This window comes from Scophthalmus maximus, chromosome 5, assembly GCF_022379125.1.
Source record: "Scophthalmus maximus strain ysfricsl-2021 chromosome 5, ASM2237912v1, whole genome shotgun sequence".
NCBI lineage: Eukaryota > Metazoa > Chordata > Actinopteri > Pleuronectiformes > Scophthalmidae > Scophthalmus > Scophthalmus maximus.
This window is the reverse complement of record NC_061519.1, coordinates 10,701,714-10,727,502: the sequence shown is the minus strand read 5'-3', so window position 1 is coordinate 10,727,502 and position 25,789 is coordinate 10,701,714. Positions and strand designations below refer to the sequence as shown.

At 42.8% G+C, this 25,789-nt stretch overlaps 6 protein-coding genes across 7 annotated transcripts; 3 read left to right on the top strand and 3 right to left on the bottom strand.

Annotated features, from left to right (window-relative positions):
- Positions 1–1,192: 1,192 nt before the first annotated feature.
- Positions 1,193–6,049, top strand: dhrs1 (dehydrogenase/reductase (SDR family) member 1). Its single transcript, XM_035635174.2, has 9 exons — positions 1,193–1,477; positions 2,120–2,268; positions 2,751–2,894; positions 3,051–3,130; positions 3,684–3,816; positions 3,956–4,099; positions 4,192–4,261; positions 4,440–4,520; positions 4,639–6,049. Exons 2-9 carry the CDS (start codon positions 2,125–2,127, stop codon positions 4,773–4,775), a joined length of 933 nt encoding a protein of 310 aa, XP_035491067.1. The 5' UTR covers positions 1,193–1,477; positions 2,120–2,124; the 3' UTR covers positions 4,776–6,049.
- Positions 6,050–7,032: 983 nt separating this feature from the next.
- On the top strand, positions 7,033–12,933 carry homeza (homeobox and leucine zipper encoding a). 2 transcript variants are annotated; one of them, XM_035634405.2, is made up of 3 exons: positions 7,033–7,545; positions 8,289–8,382; positions 8,772–12,933. In XM_035634405.2, exon 3 carries the CDS (start codon positions 8,799–8,801, stop codon positions 10,773–10,775), a length of 1,977 nt encoding a protein of 658 aa, XP_035490298.1. In that variant the 5' UTR covers positions 7,033–7,545; positions 8,289–8,382; positions 8,772–8,798; the 3' UTR covers positions 10,776–12,933. The 2 variants fall into 2 exon arrangements, with proteins under 2 accessions (XP_035490298.1, XP_035490299.1); XM_035634406.2 differs by having other exon boundaries at positions 8,289–8,474.
- LOC118310970 (RING finger protein 212B-like) lies at positions 11,865–15,660 on the bottom strand (the record flags this gene model as incomplete). Its single annotated transcript, XM_035634413.2, has 12 exons — positions 11,865–13,462; positions 13,548–13,578; positions 13,681–13,720; positions 14,068–14,134; positions 14,227–14,251; positions 14,368–14,408; positions 14,513–14,541; positions 14,651–14,753; positions 14,844–14,950; positions 15,179–15,253; positions 15,346–15,398; positions 15,519–15,660. Coding segments are annotated over 12 exons (786 nt in total), but the record flags the coding sequence as incomplete, so codon positions are not given.
- Positions 15,661–18,091: 2,431 nt separating this feature from the next.
- LOC118311666 (zona pellucida sperm-binding protein 3-like) lies at positions 18,092–20,252 on the bottom strand. The gene is made up of 10 exons (XM_035635688.2): positions 20,117–20,252; positions 19,844–20,010; positions 19,665–19,768; positions 19,452–19,540; positions 19,178–19,358; positions 18,973–19,078; positions 18,771–18,856; positions 18,605–18,696; positions 18,464–18,531; positions 18,092–18,379 (listed from the first exon to the last, which is right to left on the bottom strand). Exons 1-9 carry the CDS (start codon positions 20,184–20,186, stop codon positions 18,473–18,475), a joined length of 954 nt encoding a protein of 317 aa, XP_035491581.1. The 5' UTR covers positions 20,187–20,252; the 3' UTR covers positions 18,092–18,379; positions 18,464–18,472.
- Positions 20,253–21,500: 1,248 nt separating this feature from the next.
- Positions 21,501–23,701, bottom strand: zp3f.2 (zona pellucida glycoprotein 3f, tandem duplicate 2). The gene is made up of 10 exons (XM_035635686.2): positions 23,511–23,701; positions 23,235–23,419; positions 23,048–23,151; positions 22,877–22,968; positions 22,612–22,792; positions 22,418–22,523; positions 22,251–22,339; positions 21,981–22,063; positions 21,781–21,871; positions 21,501–21,691 (listed from the first exon to the last, which is right to left on the bottom strand). The coding sequence occupies exons 1-10, from the start codon at positions 23,575–23,577 to the stop codon at positions 21,658–21,660; spliced, it is 1,032 nt and encodes a 343-aa protein (XP_035491579.1). The 5' UTR covers positions 23,578–23,701; the 3' UTR covers positions 21,501–21,657.
- A 595-nt stretch (positions 23,702–24,296) lies between these two features.
- Positions 24,297–25,765, top strand: nedd8l (NEDD8 ubiquitin like modifier, like). Its single transcript, XM_035635689.2, has 4 exons — positions 24,297–24,458; positions 25,049–25,096; positions 25,217–25,299; positions 25,381–25,765. Exons 1-4 carry the CDS (start codon positions 24,441–24,443, stop codon positions 25,493–25,495), a joined length of 264 nt encoding a protein of 87 aa, XP_035491582.1. The 5' UTR covers positions 24,297–24,440; the 3' UTR covers positions 25,496–25,765.
- Positions 25,766–25,789: the final 24 nt, after the last annotated feature.

Here is a 25,789-nt window from a genome sequence, read left to right as displayed (position 1 = left end):
TTGTGGTCCAATTCATATCGTCTCTTTCTATCACTAACCTAACAAAATACAAAATACAGCTGTCAATTTGAAACAGTTCAACCTTACTGTTATTTGCTATTTGTTACGTCAATACAGTATGTGTCAAAGAAAAGGGGCAAGCAAGCATACCACAGCATGAAATGCATTTTTTTCTCCCAATATAATTTTTACTACAGACATAACCCTGCTGCACTCTGCTCCTGCACCTTAAAGGTTACACTTTTTTGAGCTGCTCTGTTGAAACACAATAAACATGGCACATTTTCTAGGGAAGATTCTCGTATGCAGGGACATGGGCCTCTTCGGTCCGTGTTTGCAAAGAGCAGCACAGAGGCGGCACCTTTTATAGGTGGCTAAAGACTGATTGAAAATTTATGCAAAGAAAGGAGCTTCTCGTTGAGACTAAACTAATGCCATACCTCATACTCATTCAACCAGCTGTGAATAGATATTTTCGTCCCGTTTGTGGAAGTGAAACCAATAGACGGATTGGGTCTTAATATAAGCTCTGTGTTAAGGTGTAAAAAATACTGTGTGAACCCAATGAAAAAGTTTTAAACACACGTGTAAGAGAAGACTGCTGCTGTGATAAAGAAGGCGGTGATGGAGATCAAGTGCATCTCAGTTTCATTAAAATAATGCCTTAGCAATCATAATTCTAATGCAGATGTATATTCAGCCTATACATGTGAGCTTCAACACACAACGTGGACCAATGCAGAGGAATAACACTTCACGCACGGACCCAATGGTAACTTGAAATTATTATAAATTCAATGGGCTATTATTTATTTTTCAGTCCATCGACTCCTTCTATAGGCTGCACGCGTGAGTAGCAGAGCTAGAGCGCCACCTCGTGCGCATTGTCGCGAACGTCATAGGTACTGACGTCATCACGCTGCGTTGCCTCTCGTGTACACTGTGGTCCGCTGAACAATAACAGCCCTGTCCGTCTGCTCGGATTAGCATATGAATACGAACACGACAAAGGCACTGCTGAACAATGAACTACAGAAACGGCGCACGTCTGACGCTCACTGACTCAATATACTAAACAAATTCGACGGTTCAACCACTTGAATAAAGCTAAATGTCTTCTTGTTTTTTGTCTTTTTTTTTTTTATTGACGATGTCTCAGTAACATTCGCCTCCTGGGTTAGCGCGACGAATAGCATCGCGGTTAGCATCGATAACCCGCGTGCCGGCCCGTGTCATCTCTGAACACTTCTCGTCCGGCGTCTTCTCGCGATATCTCAGCAGACGCTGCGCCGTCGTTGCGTAAGTCTCCGTTAGCTCGCGCCGCTGTCAGTCTCACTCAGACGGTTGTCAGCTCGCTCGAGGCTCTGCGCTGTGACTCATCAGGACAGCACGAACCAGCCGGGACGTTCATCACCTACACGTTTCTTTTGTCCGTTTCCATCGGACGACTCGGAGCCGGCGCTGTCCGTGAATCAAGGTTGTGGTCTTTTTTTCTATGCAACTCGATTTAAAAAAAAAAAAAAAAATGTATTTATTTGTTTATTTCACTGTCGTAAACGGTGTGAAACGAAACAACAGCATCGGTGAACTTTAAGTGTGACTTAATCAAATAGTGCAAGTAAGTCTGCAAAACATCCTTCACTCTGAATAAACCTTCAATGATAACGACGGTGGCAACTTAACGTGTCGTCTCTATATAAGAAAGCCCCTCCAAACTCATTTATATAAACTTTTATTGCGTAGTTCTGACAAATGTTGTGTATCCCTCCCACCACGTTTGGCAATAGCTGAGATTTGGCGTGAGGATATAATTTCACTTTGGTAGACTGTTTCTTGCGCTAATAACACGTCCTTATAATATCACTGTAGCTGTCTTATTAATGCTGGGTAACAGTGACTCAATTGAATTGGGTGAGGCAACTACTGATTTCAAGTGAACCATGGAAAGTGGGTGGGGTTTGCACAACTTCATTTATGCAACCTTGTTTCAACTTTTATCTTTTTGTTATCTTTATGTAATCTATCAGTTGACCTTTGAGCACATTCAACCCCCCGGAGAATACACATGGTGCATTTGAGCTTACTGTGGCCCGTATGTGGTGTCGTTTCCTCTCCCCAGGACAAATGTCCCTGTCTGGTTGGGTTTGCGTGGTAACGGGTGCCTCCAGAGGCATTGGCAGGGGAATAGCCCTGCAGCTGTCGGAGGCAGGAGCCACTGTCTACATCACAGGGCGACAGGAGAAGACCCTGAAACAAACCGCTGCAGAGGTGAAAGCTTGAGCTTGAACTGTATTAGATATTGTTCTACATTGTTTACTCTGTACAATAAAAGATTTCATATCGGTAAACATAAGCGCTGATATGTCTGCGAAAGGCTCATATCGGCCGATGTTATTGGCCAACCAATATATTGGTCGGGCTCTAATTATTTATCAATCTAGGTGTCCCACGTGGCTTTGCGAGTTGCTCTGCTTTGCTGTTTCGTTGTTTTTATACAATGACAATAAAAACTCTTGATACTTGATACTTAGGTAGAGGAAAAAGCAATGTCCATAAACCTGACAGTGGTGCCAACAATTTGTAATCGAGAGGGTCGGCTCCTCCCTCCAGTCAGTTGTTTGATGGATGACTTATAAAACATTGTACCTAACATGTTTCTTTTTCTTTGTTGTGTTGTACAGTAGAAGTAGTATCAGTAATGTTGCAGTTTGTCTTTATGGTTTACAGTTGATGTATTTGTTCCAAAACAGGTTAAGGAGAGAGGTGGGAATTGTTTGCCAGTAATCTGTGATTCTACAAAACATGAAGACATTGAGGAACTGTTTGAACGGATCTCACGGGAGCAGAATGGCAGACTGGACATCCTGGTTAACAATGCCTATGCTGGAGTACAGGTCCGTCCATTGCAGTGAAATAGTAAAATTACTTGTTGGTAGATTTAATGTAGAGTAAAGCTGTGTAAATGAAAGAAAACAGCTGGTAAGAGGACCAAGCACAAACTCGCCCATGTGATTTACCTAAACTCGAAACATGATAATGTGTTGTTGCAGGCTATTTTCGAGAGTATGGGGAAGAAATTCTGGGAAACTGATCCATCGATCTGGGATTCCATCAACAACACTGGCCTCAGGTATGCTCTCATGCTCGTCACCTGTCATATGCGATATGTTGTCTGTTATTATCTGCAATATGCTTAGTCATTTCTTTGTGTCTAGTTCCAGACAGCAGCTGTTCCTCAACTTGTTTTTCTTCATTTTTTAGTTTTGACTTCACTGGGGATTCCCTTTATCAGTATTTGGTCAGAATATATATTAGAACAAGAAACCAGTAGAGTGACGTGATAGTGTCACAGAACTAAAGAAAAATTCCTACTTCTATGTTAAATCAACACTGTACTGCTTACCCTACGCTGTAGCCTGACGTGCTCCTCCCTAGGAATGTCACCTCACCTCACGTGGCATAGACAGAAAAAACTTCACCCACCGTCTTCCTCAATCAGTTCAAAGGCCGTAAACATAATCTCCTTCACGACAACGAGCGACAAAGATATGTCAGCGCACGAGTATACATGTTTACATCAATGCAGACCACTTGTACAGGCTCCGATACTACGTAGAAGTTAAAACTAAGTTTGAGAGTACAAAAATGATTTAAATTTTCTTTCCATTTCATTTATCTGACAGGGGCCACTATTTCTTCTCAGTTTATGCATCTCGGTTGATGGTGGCTCAAGGTCGAGGTTTGATAGTCACCATCTCATCTATGGGAGGGCTGCGGTATCTCTTCAATGTGCCGTATGGTGTTGGTAAAGCCGCGGTGAGATCTCTTCGCTTTTCAGTACAAGACTTCAAAATCTATGTTAACAGTACATGTTCTATACAATTTAATCTAAATATTAGATCTTGACTTTTTTGTCTGTGTTATATAAACCTGTTTGTTTGTGGTTTTTGTCCAGTGTGACAGAATGGCAGCTGACATGGCTGTTGAGCTGAAAAGTAGAGGAGTGGTTTCTGTCAGCCTGTGGCCCGGGGCAGTACAGACAGAGCTGGTGTCTCAGTTAATACTGGAGAAAGATACACCACAGGGTACGGATTCTAAGGTAGGCTCTTCTCTAACAGCAACGTCCTGTTTATGGTAGCTTCTTCAGTTTTTGTTTTGTTTTGCTAAATATCTGGATTCTCTTTTCCTCAGTTTAAAGATGTGTTTGCAAATGGAGAAACCACAGAACTGAGTGGGAGGTGTATTGTCAACCTGGCAAAAGGTAGGAAGATACTGCGGGAGATGGTATTAACTTCAGTGTCATAAATGTCTGCAAGAAAGGCTTTATAGGACTGAACATTTGAGTAACTGCTTGCATATTTTAGATCTGGATTGTGTTTGTTGAAAACATGCTTTCATAACTAAGCCTCATTTGATATTGTTTCTCTTTGCTTAAAAAGATACAAATCTGATGTTGCTGACTGGGAAAGTTATAATGACTTGTGACCTGGCAAGGCGCTATGGGATACAAGATGTTGATGGTAAATTTTCAGTTGCATTCCTTAAATTTTTTTTGTGAAGATTTGAAGATCTACGTTTAGAATTTACCATTATGTGAAGCAATTAATTCTAACACTTTGTTCGTCTGTTTATTTGCAGGTCGGAGTGTAACTGATTATACTTCACTAAAATTCCTCCTGACCCAGGTCCCATATCTGTCCTGGCTCTCAGTGGTTGTCCCCTCATTCCTTCGCCTGCCACGCTTTGTGCTCACCCTGGCAAATAGCCGGTTCTGAACATTTCCTCTTTCAGTACTGAAGTGAAGTATACTATATACATCCAATTCCTACTTGAGTACTTCATCACTATGATTCCGTGATGTAAACATGAAGAATTCCCTTGCATTCTGTATTTTAAATGCAACACTAATATCAGTTGTGAATGAAGCCACACAATGACTAAATGTGAATTATTAAACACACTACATGTAATTTATTTTGACGAGTATATAACATCTAAAGCTTCACTGCAAAGTGAAAACCTTACAGATGGTCCAGAGTGTGGCAGCGCATCTGATCAATCAGCCAAAACATGGCAGATGTCACTCAGCTGCTCATCGACATCCACTGTCTACCCTTGGCTGCCTAAATCAAATCCGAGTCCCTAATGCTTGCCTACAGAGCAACTTCTGGGTCTGCACCCATCCATTTCAACTCAACCCAACCCTGCTCAGTTGGCAATCACATTTAGGACTGTTTTCATTTATGGTGGAGGGAGAATATCATCACGGTGTCTTGTTTCCTTCTCTAGCTTCAAGAACCTCTTAAAGACTCGCCTCCTCTCCTGACACCTCCAAAGCTCTGAAGCTGCTTCTAGACGTCCGCTTTAAGCCCAGGCATTCTTCTATTTCCGTTCTAGAACGAAAATGTTACTCGATATATATTCTGTAACTTTTCCTGCCAGCTGTCGAGTAAAATTTACGGTAAATGTCAGAGTGAGCCCATGTGAGAATACACCGGGAAAATTCACAGCAAGCGAGTGGGCGCACAATTATCGTTTCATCCTGCCTCCTAGCTCTATCCAGACTTCGCAGAATGTTCCAGAGATGTTCCTGTTGGTGTGAAGGCGTCTGACTTGGGTAGTCTCCTGCTACGTTTGTCATATGTGAACAGCAAAGTCAGGATTTTTTTTGGGACTTTTTCTGGAATCCATGTCTGAAAACAGCTTAACTAGAACTTACTGGGCACTTTTGATGTTCTTCTTTAACTGATCTCCTTGCACTTTGCCATATTGACCAGATTTAACAATGAAGACTTATTTGTCCAACAGTACTGAAGCTTTAATGCTGTCCCTCAGATGTAAGTCGCTGTCTGCCAAATTAGTGTAATGTAATTATTACGCATTTTAGAATCATTATACAAACAATTGTATATTTTTTCAACTATTTTTACATTTATTTGATGTATTGCAATTAAATGCATATACTGTACATTCAACACGACTACTACAACTAATACTTCAGTATCTCACCTGCATATAACAACCTGTTAAATAAAGTAATGTGCACTTGCTTCTGTTTAAACCTCTCATTCCTCTTTGAAGGATTATAGAGTAACTATTATAAAATATGTACTTTATTAAAGAGAGTGGAATCTTTTGCATTAAGATTAAAATCTACATTTGGTTTTTATTATTTAGTATCAATTGTGTATTGTAAACGCCACCTCTGACTGACATAGAAATTACTAAAATACAAAAGCCTCATTTTCAGGGACAGAACATCTTGTCTGAAGCTGATATGAATTGGGCATATCGCTCAAGGACACAGTATCACTGGAATACCTTTGATTGTATACCCCCATTATGTTTACCGTATAAAGAGAAATTTAGCAGTCTGTAAGAAACTTTTGTATATCAGTCCATCTTTATCTCTCTGATTCATAATTTGATGATGGTTTTAGAAGTATCGAGGTCCTCCCAGCACAACGGAAAAATTATTTTATTCATTTGGATTTTTCATATCTTAATGTTTTTGCCTAAATGGTGCGATAGTGTTTTTTTTAAAATTTAATTTCAGTTTTATCTCCCAACATAAAAGTCTACAAGCAGTGTGAGAGCATTCTCCATTCTGCTAGCAATGAAATAAAAATGTGGAAATATTCCTAAAAAAAATTGTAAAATTTCCACATATTGGGTTTAGAAGCGATGGAATCATCATATAATATATGAAAATATATACAGTATGCTATAGAAACTTTGGCTGTAAATAGAAGCTCTAAAGGAATGACCCAGGGGCCCCTGGGGCTCTACAGGAAGACTGCAAAGCGGGGGCCTCCATGAACAGGAGTCGGGCGAATGCGGGTTTCAATGGGAACAAGATGATGATTCTTGTGGAAAACCGTATCAGACGCCAGTGGTCCTGCGATGGGGCGGGGGCGCGCGCGGGGGGGGGGGGGGGGGGGGGCTGCTGGCGTAAAGAAACGTTTAGCCCACTTTACGGATTTATTATACAAGCGCCTCCTCCCTCCAATCCATGGTCTGCGCTCCCAGACTGGCACACCCACCCGCCGCCCGTCACTGTGGGAGAGTCGCTTGGGCCTAGTTGTGGGCTTCCTGCTCCCTCAGCTCCGCCTCGCCTCGCTCTGGCCGGACGGGGGAAACACTTCTCAGTCACAGAACAAAAGCAACAACGGGCAGACGGCGGGGGGACGGCGAAGTAACGGCGACTCCCAAGTCGGTTCTGGAGCCCGGACGCATCGAGAGACCTCACGCCATCCGCGGCGACGGATACTCGACGAGCGAAGTCGCGCGCGAAGGCGTCAAACTTGGTCGCGTCGCAGGGTTTGAACAGGCGCCCGTGGTCCGTCGAGGCGCTCGGGGGACGAGGCGAGGGGCACGGGGACGGACGGTATTGTTTCGCTGCTCTTCCTGTAAACTTCGGCCATAAAAGAAAAAAAAAAAAAAAAAAGCGAGGCGAAGCGGCGGAGCGGAAACTCGGGCTCCCCCTTTGTTTTCGTTTCGCTTCAACGGACCTCGTGGATCGCGGGCTCGTTTTGTCATTTTCGGGTAAGTTTATTTTTTTGTGTTCCACCGAAGCGTGTCTGGCGGCGAAGTGCGCCTGTGCAGTGGGGCTCGTTTTTAGTTAGTACGCCATAAAGGGGGAGACGCCGGACCGCCGCTGCCACCGGCTCCGCTGGGGGAACTTTTACAGCTTTGTCCCACTCGAACACCGATCGAACTGGTGATTCCTCCAGACGTATGAAAGAAAACCCATCCGGCCGGGGGAAGCCGCCGCCAGCATCGCTGCCCCCTGGGCTCCAATGAGTCACGACTGACTAAACGCGGTGATCTCATAGTCGCTGGCCGTGTTTCTTGACACACTTGAACATTTCTCGTGTGGCTCACGCGACCTTAAATCGTCGGCCATGGCGCAACCTCCTGACTAAATGCGCAACATTTCCCCTGCTGTCGAAAATATAGGAGAGAAAAAAAAACAAAACCTCAAAAATGTGGAGTACATAGTTTTCCACAATGTTAACAAGCTCACATAATGAGGTAAAAGAAATGAAGTAGGACCAAGATGTCAATAAATACTGGTCAAGAAGTAAATGTGAGTCCGTATATTCTAACTGCCAAAGAAATCTGTTGTCGGATGTTGAATTGCTGCATCAACACCTGTTGCCTGAGGGGGAAAAAGATATTTGTATTAATTTAGTTGATCTAGATTCAGTTCATAAGACACACTAAAGGTCAGTGTGTACAGACTTCGATCAGTACGACTAATGCGAATCGTTTCCCCCCTTCCGCAGGTTTCTGTCGGGGTGTCTTGTCCGTGTGAAGAGGCTACTCTTATCTTTTGGGACTGAGCACTTGGAAGTGGAACAAAGCCCAAACTGGGAAGGGGTGAGAAAGTAGACCGTGATGGATTTCTCATAGATGCCCATTCCACACGCTCCCACCCTTTGTGACCGATCCCCCTCTCCAACAAAACAAAAGTCAGTCACCACACTTTGGGGGAGGGGAACCAAGTCTGGACAGAGTATACGACTAGTTTCATTGGGAGTTCGGCATAGGAGTGCAAAGTAGGGGGGAGGGGAAACAGCTGTCAGAAAATTGACTTTGAGAATGAATTAGAACAGAAAGTTATTAAAACATAATAGTCTGTACTGGCTTTGGTCCTTAGAGTTTTCTCCCTCCATTTATCAGTAAGGTTAAAACATTTTGGCAGTTCCGACAAGCAACAACACATCAACAGCTAAATTGGTGTGTTTGTCTTTGTGTTACTTTTTTAGGTGACAGAGCCCATTTCGATATCCCAGATGGCAACCTACAGTGAACATAATGGCAGAAATGGACTGCCGATAGCAGGAAAATTAACAATGATAGAATTTGGAGGAAAGCTTGAAGCTAAACGTCCCTCCAAGGATTTGTGCCATTCTGCCAGCTCGGCTGAAAGCAACGCAAGCGGCGTGGCAAGTTTCACCACTAACCACAACTCTGTTGTGTGCCTGCCTCTGGTGTCAGAGGGACTGAAATTGGTATGGACACAGTCTGATCAGACACGTGAACTTGACACAATCCCAGAGTTGGTCCAAGCCTTTAACTTATTTCCATACCCATCATCCCAAGAGGTTAATACCCTAGCTCGGGTATGTGCCTTGCCACTGGACAAAGTTAAGGTGTGGTTTATGGTGCAGAGAATTAAATACGGTATCAGCTGGTCTTCAGAGGAGATAGAGGAGACACGGCGAAAGCTAGCAGTGCCTGAGCTTTGTGATGGCTCTACTGAAACAAATGAGGATGCCAATATCAAGAGCAACATTTGTGATGAATTGGCAATTGAGGATACAGATGGAGATAAGGTGGAGGGTGCTCCATCCAGCTTCACTCCCAAGAAAACAAAACCAAAGTGTGAATCACCAGATTCCTATAAACCAGCCAAACCCACCACCCCATGCTTCAGTTCCACCCTTCCACCTCCTCAGGATTCATACTTTTATCGCCCACCAGCAGACACACCAGCAAGTACAGCAACAGATGTCTCCCTTGACCTTTCAGAGTCGCCGTCACAACAGCACCGTCATGGGCGCTACAAGAAGTCTAAAGCTCAGCTCGCTGATCTTCGAAAGAGCTTCCTGAGAGAGAACTGGCCTTCAGAGGCAGAGCTAAGACGTTTGCAGGAAGAAACTGGACTGAGCCGCAATGACATTCGTAAATGGTTCAGTGACAGCCGTTATCAGCTTAGAGTTGGCCGAGGAAGCCTGGCAGCAGCCCAGAGCTATTCTCAACAGACTGCTGTGGGAGGTAAACATGACCAACAAACTCAACCTCTCCCGCTTATTACTCAAAAGACACCTCAGCATAATAGCGTGAAGGGCCACGAGGGAGCCCGTAGCAGTGGAACTAGAAATCCACATTTCTTTCAGGCCTTTTTATCAAACACCCTGGAAGCATTTGGGGAAAGGGTTCTTGAGGCAGAAGAGTGTGATGTTATGGAGGAGCTTTCTGGTGATGGGGACAGTTTTAAAGAAATGGGGCAAAGTGAAGAACAACCCCTACAGTTGACCAAGACCTGCAAGATTGAGACTGATGTTCCACAGGAACCATCGGGTATATTTAAATCATCTCCCTACTCTTCCCCCTCTGGAAGCCCACCACTGACTAACAAACAACTTTCAAACAGCAGCAGCACATCAAAGAAGTCATCCAACCCAGCCAAAGCCAGTCCTTCACAAACACCCATCCACATCTCAGGGGCCTCTTCAACTACATCCACATCTCCTGCTCTCACTCCTGGGGGGCGACCAAGAAAGACCAAGGATCAGTTGGACGTGTTAAAGCAGCACTTTTTACGCTGCCAGTGGCCCAAGAGTGACGACTACACTGAACTTGTTAAGCTTACAGGTTTACCCCGGGCAGATGTTATTCAGTGGTTTGGTGACACACGGTATGCTGTTAAAAATGGCCAGCTGCGGTGGGTAAAGGGGGTCCGTGACCAGTTTTTGGCTGAACTTGCTGCCCAGCAAAGTAGCAGCGGTTTAACTAATGGAAGTGGCTCTGGGACATCAACTCGGGTTGGTGGTAGCCGCAAACGAAAATCTCAGGCAAATGGAACAGGTGCAGATTCTCCCGATACCCAGCCACTGGTAGCATATTATCTTTCAACAGGCTCACTGCATGAAAGAGACCTTGACTCTCTATGCAAGAAATCCAGAATGAGTTACCAGCAAGTGCGAGATTGGTTTGCATCTCGGGATGTTGGGGACACTGACCAAGAACTTAGTATTACTGATTGAGACACTGAAACCAGACATAAGAATCGGGCTGTGCGATATGACCAAAGTTTCATAAACCAATATATGTAATTTCATATTCTGATAATAATACACATAACAATAAAGCACATTTCCTGTAAATTTAATGAATAAATACATGTAAAATAAATAAATGTGGATTTCCATCTCTACTATGGCCCAGCACACGACTTGATTGTTTTCAGTCCAGCATTGTGAACCTTGGGTCAATCGTTGGCACAAACTCACAAAAGACTTAACCATGTAAATTGTGGCCACATCTTTTCAGATGCAAGTCTCAACAACAGCCGTTACACCTCCTTCCATCTTTGCGGTTCTTGCAATGTCTGAATTTGGAGTTTGTTTTAAGCACCCAACTGTATTTCAGTGGCTCTCGTCTGTAGATTCTTTCCATACTCTTTGACACAATCCTTCCGTTCGTGGTAAAAGAGTTAAGCGGTGTTGGAGTCTGTTTGCGAAGTACTTTTTTCTGGTCTGTGTCAGACTTTTCATACGCATACAACTTCCATGCAACAGAAGTAACCCCTCTTTTTGGTATGTGCTCCTCATTTTGTCTGGTTGGATTCCTCCTGTTTGGAACGATCATTTTCTGTGTCACATTCACTCTCCTTCCCATTTGTTTGGTTGCCTTCAGGTAAATGTCCTGCTTGCATCAATTCCAAGAACAAAAAGCCTCCCTCAAATTATGAAAATTTTTGAGGCTGACATAATTAAACAATACAGCGTAATGTAAAGGGATAGATATTTTTCTATCGTCGCACAATATGTATTAACATATCACACAGCCCTACTTCAAAACATTAATAAACGTAGGTGCAGTGCTCCTCACATCCTTTGGTTTAAGTTGCTTTAAACGGGGCAGGTTTGTAACATCCGGTCTTCCCAGTACAAGCCCGAAATGAGGTTTGTGTTTTTTATGTGCTGCATATCATGCTTATCCTAATATATTTGGACTTGAATTATAATTGTGCTGCCCGTGTTGCTGTAAATAAGACAGTCAATTGTACACTGGTTAGCGATATTTTTTTAGTTTATTATATTTTGTTTAGATATCACTACTTCAGATTTTTCTTAGTATATTGTAGCAGTATAATTTAAACTGGTTGTACTTTTGGTACCCGACTATAGCAGAAAAGTAACTGCTCCAGAAAATGTCTGTGTTCATGAATTTGTTGACTGATCACTGTTTGTCATCATTCCTTTACAGCCAATAATTCCGCATCATTAAAAGCACACTGGACGTGTACACTTTAAATTGACATCTTGCACTTTTGTGTCAGGGCCTGCTGCCATTATGTTCATTAAATCCAAACTAAAACAGTGTCATTCTTGATCACGTAACAGTGAAACCGTGGATCATGTCTATTGAAAACTAAAAATGTTCCATCTAATCCTAATAATGTCTAGTGTATTTCTGAAGCACATTCCTGATTTCTTTCTTTTAATCTGCTGTAATATTTGGTTGACTATTTCAGTACTTTGCTTGTCATTCGCATTTAACTGCAACTTTTTAACATTACAAAGAAAGCAGCATTCACATCCCTATCATACAAATATCAGGATTGTCCGTTTTCATTTTGATGTGCACTCATTGATTCAGTCAGTATTTTTATATCTCTTATGTCTTAATAGGTCTAGGGCATGATTTTGTTTAAGATATAGGCAAAGTAGATAAGATGATTGCTGGGAGGGAGGGTCCACATACTGTGTAAGTAGTTAAGGGTTTGAATCCAAAGCAAAATTACCATTCTGTTTCTGCCAAATCAGATGATGAATTATAGTATAAACATTATACATTTGGGTTAACAGTTCATTTATTTATTAGTTATTTCATACATTGCTTTGTGTTGCAAAATAAAATAACTCCACACTCTAGGTGACGTGCAGTAGGAAGAAATTGGCTTTAAACTGAGTCAGAGTTGAGTTCTCTAGAAATGTCTGGACAGAAGTTAGATGACCAGAACGTAGAAAAAGCAGTGTGCATCACTGTATTGGACATGAAAAGTGTTATGCTGTGGGGAAATGTCCAAAACACTTAGTGTTTTCCTTTACAGGTGTTTTCAATATATTTTGTACTGTTTGAAAAATGTCATTTGCACAATTGTGTCACTGGAAACCAGTAAAGGATTTGCCTTTATAATCATGTGTGCCCGCAATGTTTATTTGTGTGTCTGTGCTGTGTTGAATCTGAACTCTATGGGTGTAAATTCTGTGTTGTGGGCAAAAAAGGAGTGGCTGAAATTGCCTTTGAGAAAAACCAATGCTAAAATATAATGACAGGAAAAGAGGATGAGTATGAAACAAGTAGGCATGGCAGTTCCTCAACAGAACCCCATGGTGACATCATCAGTACAAGGTCCATGTCAGCATGGCCGTTTCTCAACAGAACCACTTGGTGACATCATCAGTACAAGGTCCATGTCAGGCTTATCATTATAAAGTACCTATATTCAACATGACATTTAATCACTTGTGCCAACGGTTTCTGGGAAAACACCAATATGAATCTCTGAACAGGCAGCAACGGTCCTGATGAACACAACAGCTAATGACTCCTAAACGGACCAATGTTTGTCACTGGCACAGTGACATTTCATTAACACCGGGGTGACTGTATTGAAAATCCATTCATAAACGGGAACTGCAAAACGGGAGTCTGATGTGCACTTCTGAGGATGACAAAAACACGCTCATGACTCCGCAGTTTCATCAGAAGTGTGACAGAAAAAAAGTTGTTAGGAAAGCATTTCTTACCTTGTAGAGGTGCTGAAGGATGTAGGGGTTCCTTTTAAAAAGGGGGTGGGAAAGCATTTAGTTTCAAAATTCGATTCAATTTAACCAGACAAACATGCAAAAGACAAAATAGTGAGTATACAATCACACTTACTAGAACTATTGCTGGAAAAGGAGGTTGCCGATCCAGGAGTCTGACAAAAACAGAAAGCAGGCAAACTTTTGTCTTGATGCTTTACAAAACAAAACATTCAAACATTTCTTTTAACTATAACTTAAGTTCTGCCGTGATACATTCTGGGCCTTGTCATAGACATGGCATTTTCATTGCAACCAAACAAACTTCAGCAACAGGAAGACGTGGTGAGATGTGGTCGAACGCTCTGGCAAAAGCTGAGAGGACCTTGGGTTAAACTGTGACTTATGTCAACAAGGGGATTCAAATGCTACGTGGGAATTAAACCGTTTTATTTTCACTATTTTCAAACCATGACGTTTGTTTACATCAACAAAACATGACCAATGAAATTGGGGGACTTACAGTGAGGGAGAAGAGACTGGGACCTCTGCCTCTGGACCAGCCCTGGGACTCTGCTGAGCCAAAGTGACTGAGAACCAGACAATATGTTCAAGCACAATGTGTTATGCAATTCTTTTTATACAATGTGATGAAGTAGCAAATAAAGAATTAAATGCATACCTGAGAGTTCTTGAACGAGGCGTAACTTGAAAAAGAAAACCCATACACATTCTCATCAACCTGAATTACGATATCTGAACTTGACCAGTAGTAAAAAAAAAAATAAACAGCTGGGACAATTCACCTCAAATTTGGGTTTACCTGGGGAGGTGACAGCCACAGGGAGCATCATCCTTTGAGTGCTACATAAAAAAAGACTGAAGATGAATATACAAACACACATACTGAAAGGTGTATGATAAAAAACGATAGTTCTGAAAGGTAAATTCAGGTGAACTGCCTTTACCCATCGGTCTGAAACTGTCCTGGAGAAACCTGTAGAGAGCAAAAAGTATTCAGGATAAATTAGAAATCTGACGCAACACCATTTTAAACATGGTAAAAAAAAATATATTTTCATAAATTAGGACTTTGGAACACTTGCCCTCCTCTGAGAAAGTGGCTTTTTTAATTCAGCAGTCTCTCTTTTCAGCTCTGAGAGTTGCTTTTTTAAGGCGGCATTCTCTCTTTTCAGCTCGGACAGTTGCCTTGTGATAACAGACGCGGGGAAGGAAAGTGTTGTAATCGTGATTTTATTTACACAGCCACAGAGGAACAATGACAGATAAGGAAATCACCTGTAGCCCTGCTCAGCGACTTCCTTCAGGCGCCTTTCCAGTTCGACAGACCTGTGCTTGAAGTGCGCTGCGACTCTCTCCATCTGTGTCCTCTGAAAAAGAGCAATCTGAGGGAAGAAGAACCCACTATTAGAGATAGAAATGACTCTGGATAGTGGATAATACTGTAGCTCAGAGATTCCCAAGTGATCTCTGAGTATAGTGATGCTATAGTGAAGCTTTTAATCTTTCAATCTCTTGTTGAATGATGACTCACTGGCTATTAATTGACTGACTGCTCTGACATTTCCAGTCCCAGTGTAGCAATTAAAAAACGCAGTGCAGAGCGGACAGACCTGCGATATGTGCTGCAGTTGTGACTGGATCAGCTTCACTGGGTCCTTGAAAAACACCTTTTCCTGTGGCTTCATCTAAAATAGAAATGTGTGCAGATATACAGTGAAATGTTTGCTGTGTGGAATAAAGTAATCCCCCTGCAGTGAATGCAGTCCAACTCACCAACCTCATCAGTGATGGGCAGATAACGGCAGCTGGCCCCACACACGCTGCACTGCTCTGACGGAGATGAGGCATGAAATTCTGTCAGATCTGATCGATGCCGTTAGATAATTATAATATTATGAAATGTAGAAAAGAAAATGAGCCGAGCAGACGGATAGAATATAACTGTCTTACTGGATTTAATGCACGCTTCGCAGCAGACGTGGCCACAGCTGGACACGGCAAACAACGGCCCCCTCCTCGTGAAGCACTGGTTACAGTGGAACCAGTCCATTTTTTTAATCCCTGTGTGTTCACAGTTAACAACACACAAATATCACCACGTCGCATTAAATAGAACACTGGCAAGGCCGGAAATAAATATTTACGTGCGGTACTTCCGTGTCCCTGGGGTGCTTGGTAAATGGTTTGTGATAATGCGGCTGCATACAACAACATTTGTGATAAAAGTGCCAACGTTGTGGTTACAGTTTATGATAAGATAGGATAAAATAAGATTAGATAATCCATTATTAGTCGCACACGAGCTAAATTTGCCACGTTACAGCAGCAAAGGCGATGGCAAAAATAGAAAACATCTGCAACAAAAGTATTAAATACATGCAATATAAAAATAGAAATATAAACATATGAGACATAAAAATGATATAAACAACGTAAACAGGATACTGTGTAAACAGGATGGCACGTAAGACGATATTGAATTTGCACATAGGAAGTATTGATAGTCAACGTGAAACGACACCCGAGTGACCGAGTGACTTTGTGTGGGAAGGCCCTTTCCTGTTTCGATGTAATGCGAGCGCTGACCTTAACCCCACGTGTTGGATGGAAGGTGGAATACAAACTACAACCTGGGCCAAGTCTCATCCGCCTGGATCAGTACCTACCTGACTGTGACTCAAAAATCTTGTGGATGGTTTCCCCAGATGGTTTGAAGACATTACAGCGTCACATAAAACACTTTTCTAGCATGAAATTATGTTTGTTTTTTTGAATCATCACAGTGATGGTGAACCAGCATGTACAACTGAAATGCAGTTGTTCTAATCAGTTACACTTATGGGTATACATATCAAACCAATGTCTAATTGGTGGAATTTGCTTATCTTTAAATATAGATATGATGTCCACGTATTTTTTAGCCATGTAGCAGAGCAGTTATGATTTGGGTTTAGCAACAATGGAAACCCATCATCACCCTCAGCTGCAGCTGCGCGACGTGATGACGCAACAGCTATTAGCCGCAAAAGTTCGCTAGCTAGCTTAAACTGCGTCGAATAGTTTCCTCCTTTTTGTTGTTGTTGGGCTGTTTACTGACGAACAGAAGGAGTTCAGAGAGAACGACTCCCCAACATGTCTGCGTTATCCTCGTTCTCGCTACATTACCTGAGACCTGCTCAGAGGAAAGAGGCTGTTAAATATTTCAGCTCAGCTCCGCTCGTCTCCGTTGTCTGCGTCTACCTGGCAGTGACGTGGAGGATGGTTTCACAAGGCAAAGATGAGCCGACCAGTGTAGAAAAATATGAGCCTATTACAATGTGAAACATATGAGCCGACCAGTGAAGAAAAATATGAGCCGACCAGTGTAGAAAAATATGAGCCTACCTCAATGTGAAAAATATGAGCCTACCTCAATGTGAAACATATGAGCCGACCAGTGTAGAAAAATATGAGCCGACCAGTGTAGAAACATATGAGCCTACCTCAATGTGAAAAATATGAGCCTACCACAATGTGAAACATATGAGCCTACCACAATGTGAAACATATGAGCCGACCAGTGTAGAAAAATATGAGCCTACCAGTGTAGAAACATATGAGCCTACCTCAATGTAGAAAAATATGAGCCTATTACAATGTGAAACATATGAGCCGACCAGTGTAGAAAGATATGAGCCTACCAGTGTAGAAAAATGAGCCTATTACGGAACACGATTTTTGGTTGTTTATAGCGTAATACAATCTCTTTAAACGTATGTATTCGTAGAAATGTGTAATTTACCACAGCCATAAGGTGCTGGAAAAGAATGAAAATCAACCTTGAAAAGTGCTTGAATTTGACCTAGGAAAAGGTATATGAACCCTGACAAATATAAACCTATAATTAAAATTGTACTGAAATACTTAACCGAATATTAAAGATAAGTTTACTTTTATTGACCTTCTGTAAAGCTTCTCAAGTAGCTCAGAAAACATTTTTGAATCAGTTATTTTCATCCCAGATGTGTTTAGGAAACTGGGGTAAATGTGTCTGCAATCGTGTTCACTGAGAAAGATGGAACAATATTAGAATGCTACCCTCTTGTTTGGGTCTACTTAAATGATACTTTTCTGATTGTATGCTTGCAATTATACTCAAGCTAAGACATCACACAATGTCATGACCTGTACTGTCTGACACCTAATTCTGGCCTTACAGGCAGTTTATTATTCTTCGCCAATTTGATCAAACGATAATTGTCAGCATGTTTGACACAGTGGATGGGGTGATAAAGATGATTACATTTGGGATCAGCCGGCTGTGACAAGGCGTAATCCAGCTAATCTGTGTTTGTTGTTTTGCAGGTCAGACCACGAACCATTTACATAAGCCATGATAGACACCTGGAAGGCGCCGCTTTGCTTTCATTTGAAGAGTTTACTGATATTTTCATTGTTCAAATTATACAATGTCTTGGAGTTACAAGAACCACTAGAGCCCTGGGAGTAAAAGTAAGCTACTCGTTAAATAAACATTTATATCATTGTAAATAATGTCATACTTTATTTTTAACCAGAATTCAATATTGAAACTGATTAGTTACTCAATAAATTCCACCATTATACCTTGTAATGACAATTCAGTTTTACCCAGAGATTAAATTCCAAGTTATTCAAAAAAGACCAACTAAATGACAGTTTGGCTACATCTTTAATGTACACAGATCTGAAATGCAAAGTCACAACTAGGCACCAAGCTTTCAGAATCTTGAAACAATAAAAAAACAACCCAATTCTGATTGAAGGAGCGAGCCCAGAGGATGGAGTCGTTTCTGAAAAGGGAAGAGAGAAAAAGTTTGCGGACCGTTGAATACAAAAAACAGTATACTGAAGTGTAAAATTAAGTGCTTTCTCACTCCGATGCTTCAGGTCTCGGTGATGGTAAGCGGCCCGAGGACTGCTTTTTGGACCACGCCATGCTTCCCTGTAAAACAAAACCTTTAGACCAGTAAAATGAGAACATTGGCTCCAGACATTGGCACCGGTGGTGTACGTACCCGATGCTATACTCCTCATTCTCCTGGACTTGCAGCTCGAGTCACAGCAGTCACATAAATTGCTATATTCAGGGTCATCCAGAAGCTCCCAGCTGATATGGGAGAAGTGTTAGTGATTAGAATCGATATACTCCACGTACTATTACAAGTAATCTTTTTTTTTTACCCATGATCTTTGATATAGTGGCAGGCCTTCTTTGTGTTGTCAAGCCCAAAAGGATCCCAAGCCACGAGTTCACAATGGATATACACCTGTTGAGCGCAGACCAGGAGTGGGTTTGCAAGGCTGAGGTTCGTGTTCCAGTAATTTACAGATTAAGCCTTGTATGTGAAAGACTACGCACGGATGTAGAATGATGAAGGTTTACCTCTACGTCGACAGAAAACTTGAAGGTTTGAAGGGAGAGGCGGATCTCTGACGATTTTTGCCTTGGCTCAAATTTTGAGCCGGATATCTTACTGTCCATAAGACATCTGTATGGTTAAAAAAATTACATATATATCATGCATTACTTCCGGTATCTGGACAAGAGGTGTGTTGGCAAGTGCAGACATTCATCACCACAAGAGTACCCCTTATTTGTGATGATTGGGTAGAAAGGGCTTCCGGGTTGCATCTCTGGTGTGGGAGCAGCAACGCATTCCTCGAGCAGCAGCAGCAAAGGCTGATGGCGGTTCTGCTCCACGCTCGCCATGATTGGGATGAAGGAACCCAGAGGGAAAGTAGTGGACGCGGCAGGGCCCGAGAAGTCCACTAGAGCGTCAGATAGAGGTTAAAGAAAATCACTGCGTTAGTGGGAATTCTGGACATTTAAACCAAGGCCATGTGCTGTGTATCGACACCTACCGTTCATGAGCCCAATGTGAAACACCAGATCTCCCTGACCATACGTGTTAAACACAGGATCGTAGACGAGCGGGTACCAGTCTTTCGGCCTACACAAAAGAAAGCCAATAGGGTACAGCGGCTACTGCCAATAATCGCATGCATCTTTGATACCAAGACACCGTTTAATCCCTTCTACTCAACACCCAGTGTTGAAGTGACACGAATACGCACCTCTCGTATGCACAGACAACTGGGTGACTGAAGGGGAGTAGATGAGAATCGGGTGAAGAAATGAAGGTCAGGTCGTTGGTGTACAGCAGATGATCCCCAGTGACCTGTGAGGGGACACAAGTGTCAATAAGCTGCAGAGAGCACGGTCCTAAGCTTCTACCGCAAGTAATCCCACTCACCATTCTCTTGAAGTTGCAGTCGTTGAGGGCCACGCTGAAAGCGGCCTCCCGGGCTGCGACGCTGGTGGGAAAGCAGTTGCCCAGACGGAACAGGGACGGGTCCACCTGGGTCCTGCTCTCGGTCCACACCAGCGTCATGTGGTCGGGCCTGCAGTCCAGCTTCATGTCTGTCAGCGAAACAAAGAAAAAAAAAAAAAAAGGTGGGGAATTGAGTTTGTTCTCAAAAACATAAAAAAATTGGCAAAGATGGGATTAATTTGAACGCGGCGTTACCTGCGTCAACCCAAACGGCAGCCACCAGGATCGCGAGCAGCAGCACCCGTTGCCGAAAGAAAGCCATCATGACTGAACATGTGGGACGACCACTGTGGACCTTTTTATTGCTCCCAGCCGGGACACACTACTCGAGCTAAACTTCTTTCACCTGGTGTGTGTGTGTGTGTGTGTCCACAATCACAGGTGCAGCAGGCCTCTGCCTGATAACAACAAGGCAAACTCTTTTTCTATTTTGTTTTTCTTCATTTTTACTGCTTATAAGAAAACCAGAGAACCTCAGGGTGGGAAATTCTACAGTTACAGTAGACATGAGTACTGCATATAAACTGCGTGACACTGCACACTTGCAGTTTTATCTGTAATCCGTTATAAGTATCGGTATGGAAAAGTTGCCGCCTATTTATAAAACTAAGACTTGGTACAAATCAGAATTCTGTTATGGTAAGTTATTGTGAAGTGCAACATGTTTCTGTTTATTGCACCCAAGTCTGTCTCCGCTCCACTTTGTATTTGTGGTCAAACTGTGAGAAAACCCCATGATACAAATTCTTATAATTTTCCCTCTTGACTACGGAATCTGTTGTTTTATTCCAGGGTTAACAGGATTTCCAGCAGTGATTTAAACCATTTCATATGCGGTCTGACATCCGATACATGCACAAGCTGTGACAAAGAAGCTGCTAATCAGACAGAATGTGGTTTGAGGACTCCAATTTGGTTGTTGAGGTAAAAGTGGAAGACAGCTGAGAGATATGAGCTTGAATATAAGATAAGATAATCCTTTATTTATCACACAACAGGGAAATGTGGCTGTTACAGCAGCATTGTGGATTGCAGGATATAAAAAAGCAACATATGTACAAAATATTGCACATGGAGAAAAAGTATTGCACAGTAAGTAATTGCACTCATTTGAAATGAATGTTGCACTTAGTTCGTGCGTCCATCCAAGGGGATGGAGAGTCTGTAGCCTGTGGCCCAAGAGGTGAGTCTGAGGACCATATAACTGCTGGTAATTGTGACACCAACGCAGTCACATTTGTCTTGAAATGGCAAGCAAAGTGTAAATGCTATAGATAAAATAGGAAATGAGTTTACAAGTTGGGACTTTTAACAGCAACACCTTGCAATCATGCAGCAAGTTACATCTTGGGCCAACATGTGTAACTGTAGTGTTAACGGATGGCATTTTATGTCAGCTAATTTTCCAAAGTTGTGTGATGACTTTGATAACCAATCCTAACAAGTAAAACCACAGAGGGATGATCATTAAATCTCAAAAACAAAATCAGTTGTAGACTATGAAGTGATGACAAAGTGCCATTTGCTGGGAGCATGAACAGGATAAATGTGGTGCAAAAAGATGGAACAGACAATAGAATCATAACAGGACCAGTTTATTGGACAATCAGAAGATGGATCTTAAGGTTTTGGAGAATACTGCTGTAGGTAATAGCAATTAACCGGCGAGTAACCACATCTTGTGTAGAAAGAAGTAGATTGAGGTAATCTGCGATTGGCCCCTGTGTTGTGCAGGATCACAGAGTCTCCATCAGCTCAGATTGGACCATCCTGTTAAGAAAATGTTGACAACTTTAATCCCCATGTCTCCTGTTCAGCTCCAGGACTAAGACCTTAAACTCGTTGGTTCCAACCATTACACCTGAGAGTCTGCTGCAGTGTCCGATACAATGTTGTGCTCCACGATGATCAGGGGTCCCAGCACAGTATTGCGACTCTGCCCGTGGGATTCTGCAAAAAAACATTATAAATTAAGAGGTGGGTCAAATTAATAACAAATCATGTTAGAATGTTCAAACTAAAAATATTTAAGTTGACAAAAAAATTACACCTAATTCACCTTCTCTTTTGGAACGGGACTTGCAGGTGGAATCGCAGCAGCTGCAGAGTGAGCTCTGTAACGGGTCATCGAGCATTTCCCAACTGGGAAAGGAGCGATCATAGTGGAGTTTTTAATATTAGTATGTGTTGATTAAAACGTGACCGCTACAACCACTATCAGGAGCCCATTGCCGTTACTTGGTCAGTAGTTGATGGCACACAACTCCTCAGATTGCCCCTATATTTTCCGCAAAAAATGTCAAAAACAATTAAGTTAAATTATGATTACCTCCCAGTGTCTTTGACATATTGGCAGGCCTTCTTGCTCTCATCGAGGGCCTCAGGGTCCCATACGACCAGTTTACAGTGGATGTACACCTGAGGAGCACATGAGGAGTCAATATGTTGTAGTTCAACCCAATATTCCTGACATCAGCTGCCGCCTGCCCCGCTCACCTCCTCTCCGAGACCAAACCTGAAGGACTGCAGGTAGAGGAGGATGGCAGACGAGTGGTATCGAGGAAGGAACATAGAATTTGCCCTCATGCTTTCATAAAGACACCTGAAAATTAAAAAATAAATAAATCTCAGATTAATCCGCTCTTCCAGTACGATCACTTTAGGAGACCAACCGGCATCTGAAACCTTACCCCTTGTTGGTGATGATGGGGTGAACCTGGCTGCCAGGGTGCAGCTCTGGCGTCGTGGCTGCCACACATTCCTCCATGAGCAGCAGCAAAGGCTGATGGGACTTCTGCTCCACTGCCGCCCATATGGGCATGAAAGAGCCCAGGGGGACGACGTTTGTCTTGGCGACACCCGTCAATTGCTCTGTAGGGTGTCGTAAAAGAAAAATGCTCAGAACTGAGTTTTTGAACGTGCCCATGTTGTACTCGGCAGTGTGAGGAAACTCACCATTGAGCAGTGCCATGTGGACGACCAGGCCGCCTCGACCCTCAGACACACCTGATCCAGGGTTCAGGAACGCGGGGATCCACGACTCGGGTCTGAAACGCAACAGTTCCTCTTCACACATTTCAGCTTTCAAACTTTGAATTCTACAACTACTCATCCAAAAGTAAATACCTTTTATAAACGCACTCGATGGGAAACACAAAGGCTGCAGGTTTGTCCCTGGCATGCGGCCTGTAGGTCAGTTTATTTTGATAGCTGAGGTGTTTTCCTTTCATCTGCAGAGAAGGAAAACTGGTCGTTGAAAAAAACTAAGCCTCAGTGGTTTAAAGGATTTGTTAAATATCCGTTTCACTTTTACCTGCTTTTTAAACTTGCAGTCACCCAACTGGTAGTTGAAGTGTGCGTCCCCCTCTCCAGTGGGCAGAACCTTCAGCTGAGATGGCATGCAGCTTCCCAGGAAGAGACGAGACGCGTTCGGCACCAGCTCGGCGCTGATCCTCCACGTGATCCTCACAGAGTCCTTCTCACAGACCACTTTGACATCTGCAAACACATTCGAACATTGTCAGTTTCTGTAAATGAAACACAAGGTGTACATCAGGTTGGCAGATTTATACACACATCTGAAGAATACCTGCATTAGTGACGGTGGCCGCAAAGACGGCCACAAGCATCACACCTAGGTAGAGACGAGTCACCATGACTGAACGATCCACATCCTGTTGGCACTGGTGCCCACATATATAGACTTCCTGCCTGATTAGCTAAATGATCAACATCTGTGTAAAAAACACTTTCACCATTATTATTCCATTTATTCATGATGATGACAAGGTTTATTATTATGCTTTATTGTTATTATTATTTACTTTTGCGGATTGGGGATGTGGGTGGGAGAGGGTGAGCGAGCTCAATGTATTTATGTGTTTGTATTTGTAACGTTTATGTGTTATGTATTCTTGTTTCCTCTCTATGTTTTGTTATATAAATTATGTATCTGTGTTATAGGACCCCATTGAAAATGAGATGCAGCATCTCAAGGGGCTCTCCTTAATAAATTCATTCAAATGCAGTTATTCGTAGAGTAATTTCGATTTTTAGTGAAGCACTTTTGGTCAAATTAAGTGCCGTATTCTAATACTAAGATATTTGTACTTTAATGCTACTTTTACTGTATTTCAGGGGCAATTTTGTTTTACCACGTTTTTACTCAAACAAAGTAATTTAATTTTTTTTGCACAATTTAATGTTTACTTACAAAATATGACACAGCAGTCCAACATTAGAATGTTGTTTGCATATGAATGTATTTAAAAATATATCTACAGAATGTAATTATATTAACTCCTTGGAAGGGGCCGTGATGTTTTTCCACATCAGAGCGGAACGTCTTCACTCCGACGCCGTGACGTCCGGAGCGTTGAGCGTGCCACACAGGAAGTAAACTCAAGCCAGACCCCCCCGACCCAGGACACAAGCAGGTTGCAATTCGCTAGTTCGCGGAGTATTTTGGTTCGTAAACGGCTCGTTTAACTTTCTGATTGTGGTCTATCGTCGATTCAACATGCTGATCAAAGTCAAGGTGAGACCCCCGGTTCATCCGCGGTCGCACTTCCACTTCCGCCCCGACTGGCTGTTGTTGAGTAGCCCGCGAACATCACTGCTAATTTATGTTCAGGCCAGAACTCGTTGTGTCGTATTATGCGTATGTCATTCTTCATCGTAGACGTTTATTGTGGAATGGCTACTGGCTCGGGAGTGAGTGGCGCTGCTCAGTCACACATCAACACGGTGCATGTATGTATCTGTGTATGATTTGACAGATCTCGCTAACTTGACATTCAACACCACAGCAGCCTATTCACGGCCCGGTGTTGCATCAAAATATGACCCTTTCCTCTTCCTTTTTAATAACGCTACCGGACAAACCACTAGGATATTGAGCTCCCAGCAGACGTTGCTCTTGCCGGCTGCTGGTAGTCGGACTGGCACGAGAAATCGATGAATTTCACGTTCGATCTTCCAAAGGAAATAAACGAAACAATTGAGCCAACGTTTGCTACAATTGACACAGCTAGAAAAATCCCCATGTGGCTCACATACTTGTGGATTGGCCTTTTTGTTTTTGTTGTTGACTAAACAAATGTGATCATGTTGACATTCATTTTTCAGACTCTCACTGGAAAAGAAATCGAGATCGACATTGAGCCCACAGACAAGGTGACGGCATGAAATAAGTTAGAATAAAGAGTTAGTATAAAGAATCGCATATTATATTTCTACTCTTACTGCACAAAGCACCGCGTTGTGTCTAAATGTCCCGTGTCTGCGTACGTCAAGGTGGAGAGAATTAAAGAGCGGGTCGAGGAGAAGGAGGGGATCCCGCCACAGCAACAAAGACTCATCTACAGCGGAAAACAGATGTGAGCGCCTCCTCCGTGGACTGCACGTATCTCGCGTCATAGTAAGATGCTTCTCTTAACCTCCCCGTCCTCTCCCCGCAGGAATGATGAGAAGACGGCAGCGGACTACAAGATCCAGGGCGGCTCGGTGCTCCATCTCGTGTTGGCGCTAAGAGGAGGACTGGCTCACCACACACACCTCTCCTCCTCGTCATGAGCCGCCGTTGTCATGGGGCCCAGCTGAGTGCCAACAGTCGAGGTGTCCCGTCACCGTCTAACCGTGCTACAGCACAGAGATCTGAAATCCCACGCTCCCAGGCCGACGCAAACGAAAGAAAGAAAAAATTCAAATGTCAACAGAAGATGTTCGTAAATGTTTTTTTTAAAACCCACATTGGCCGATCGGTTGATGCAGGCACCCACGCAGTACAAGAGACAGTCTGAGTACCCTGTGGTCTTTTTGCTTGTGAATAAATGCTGAAGTTAATTTAAGCTTTGTCCTCGAACACAC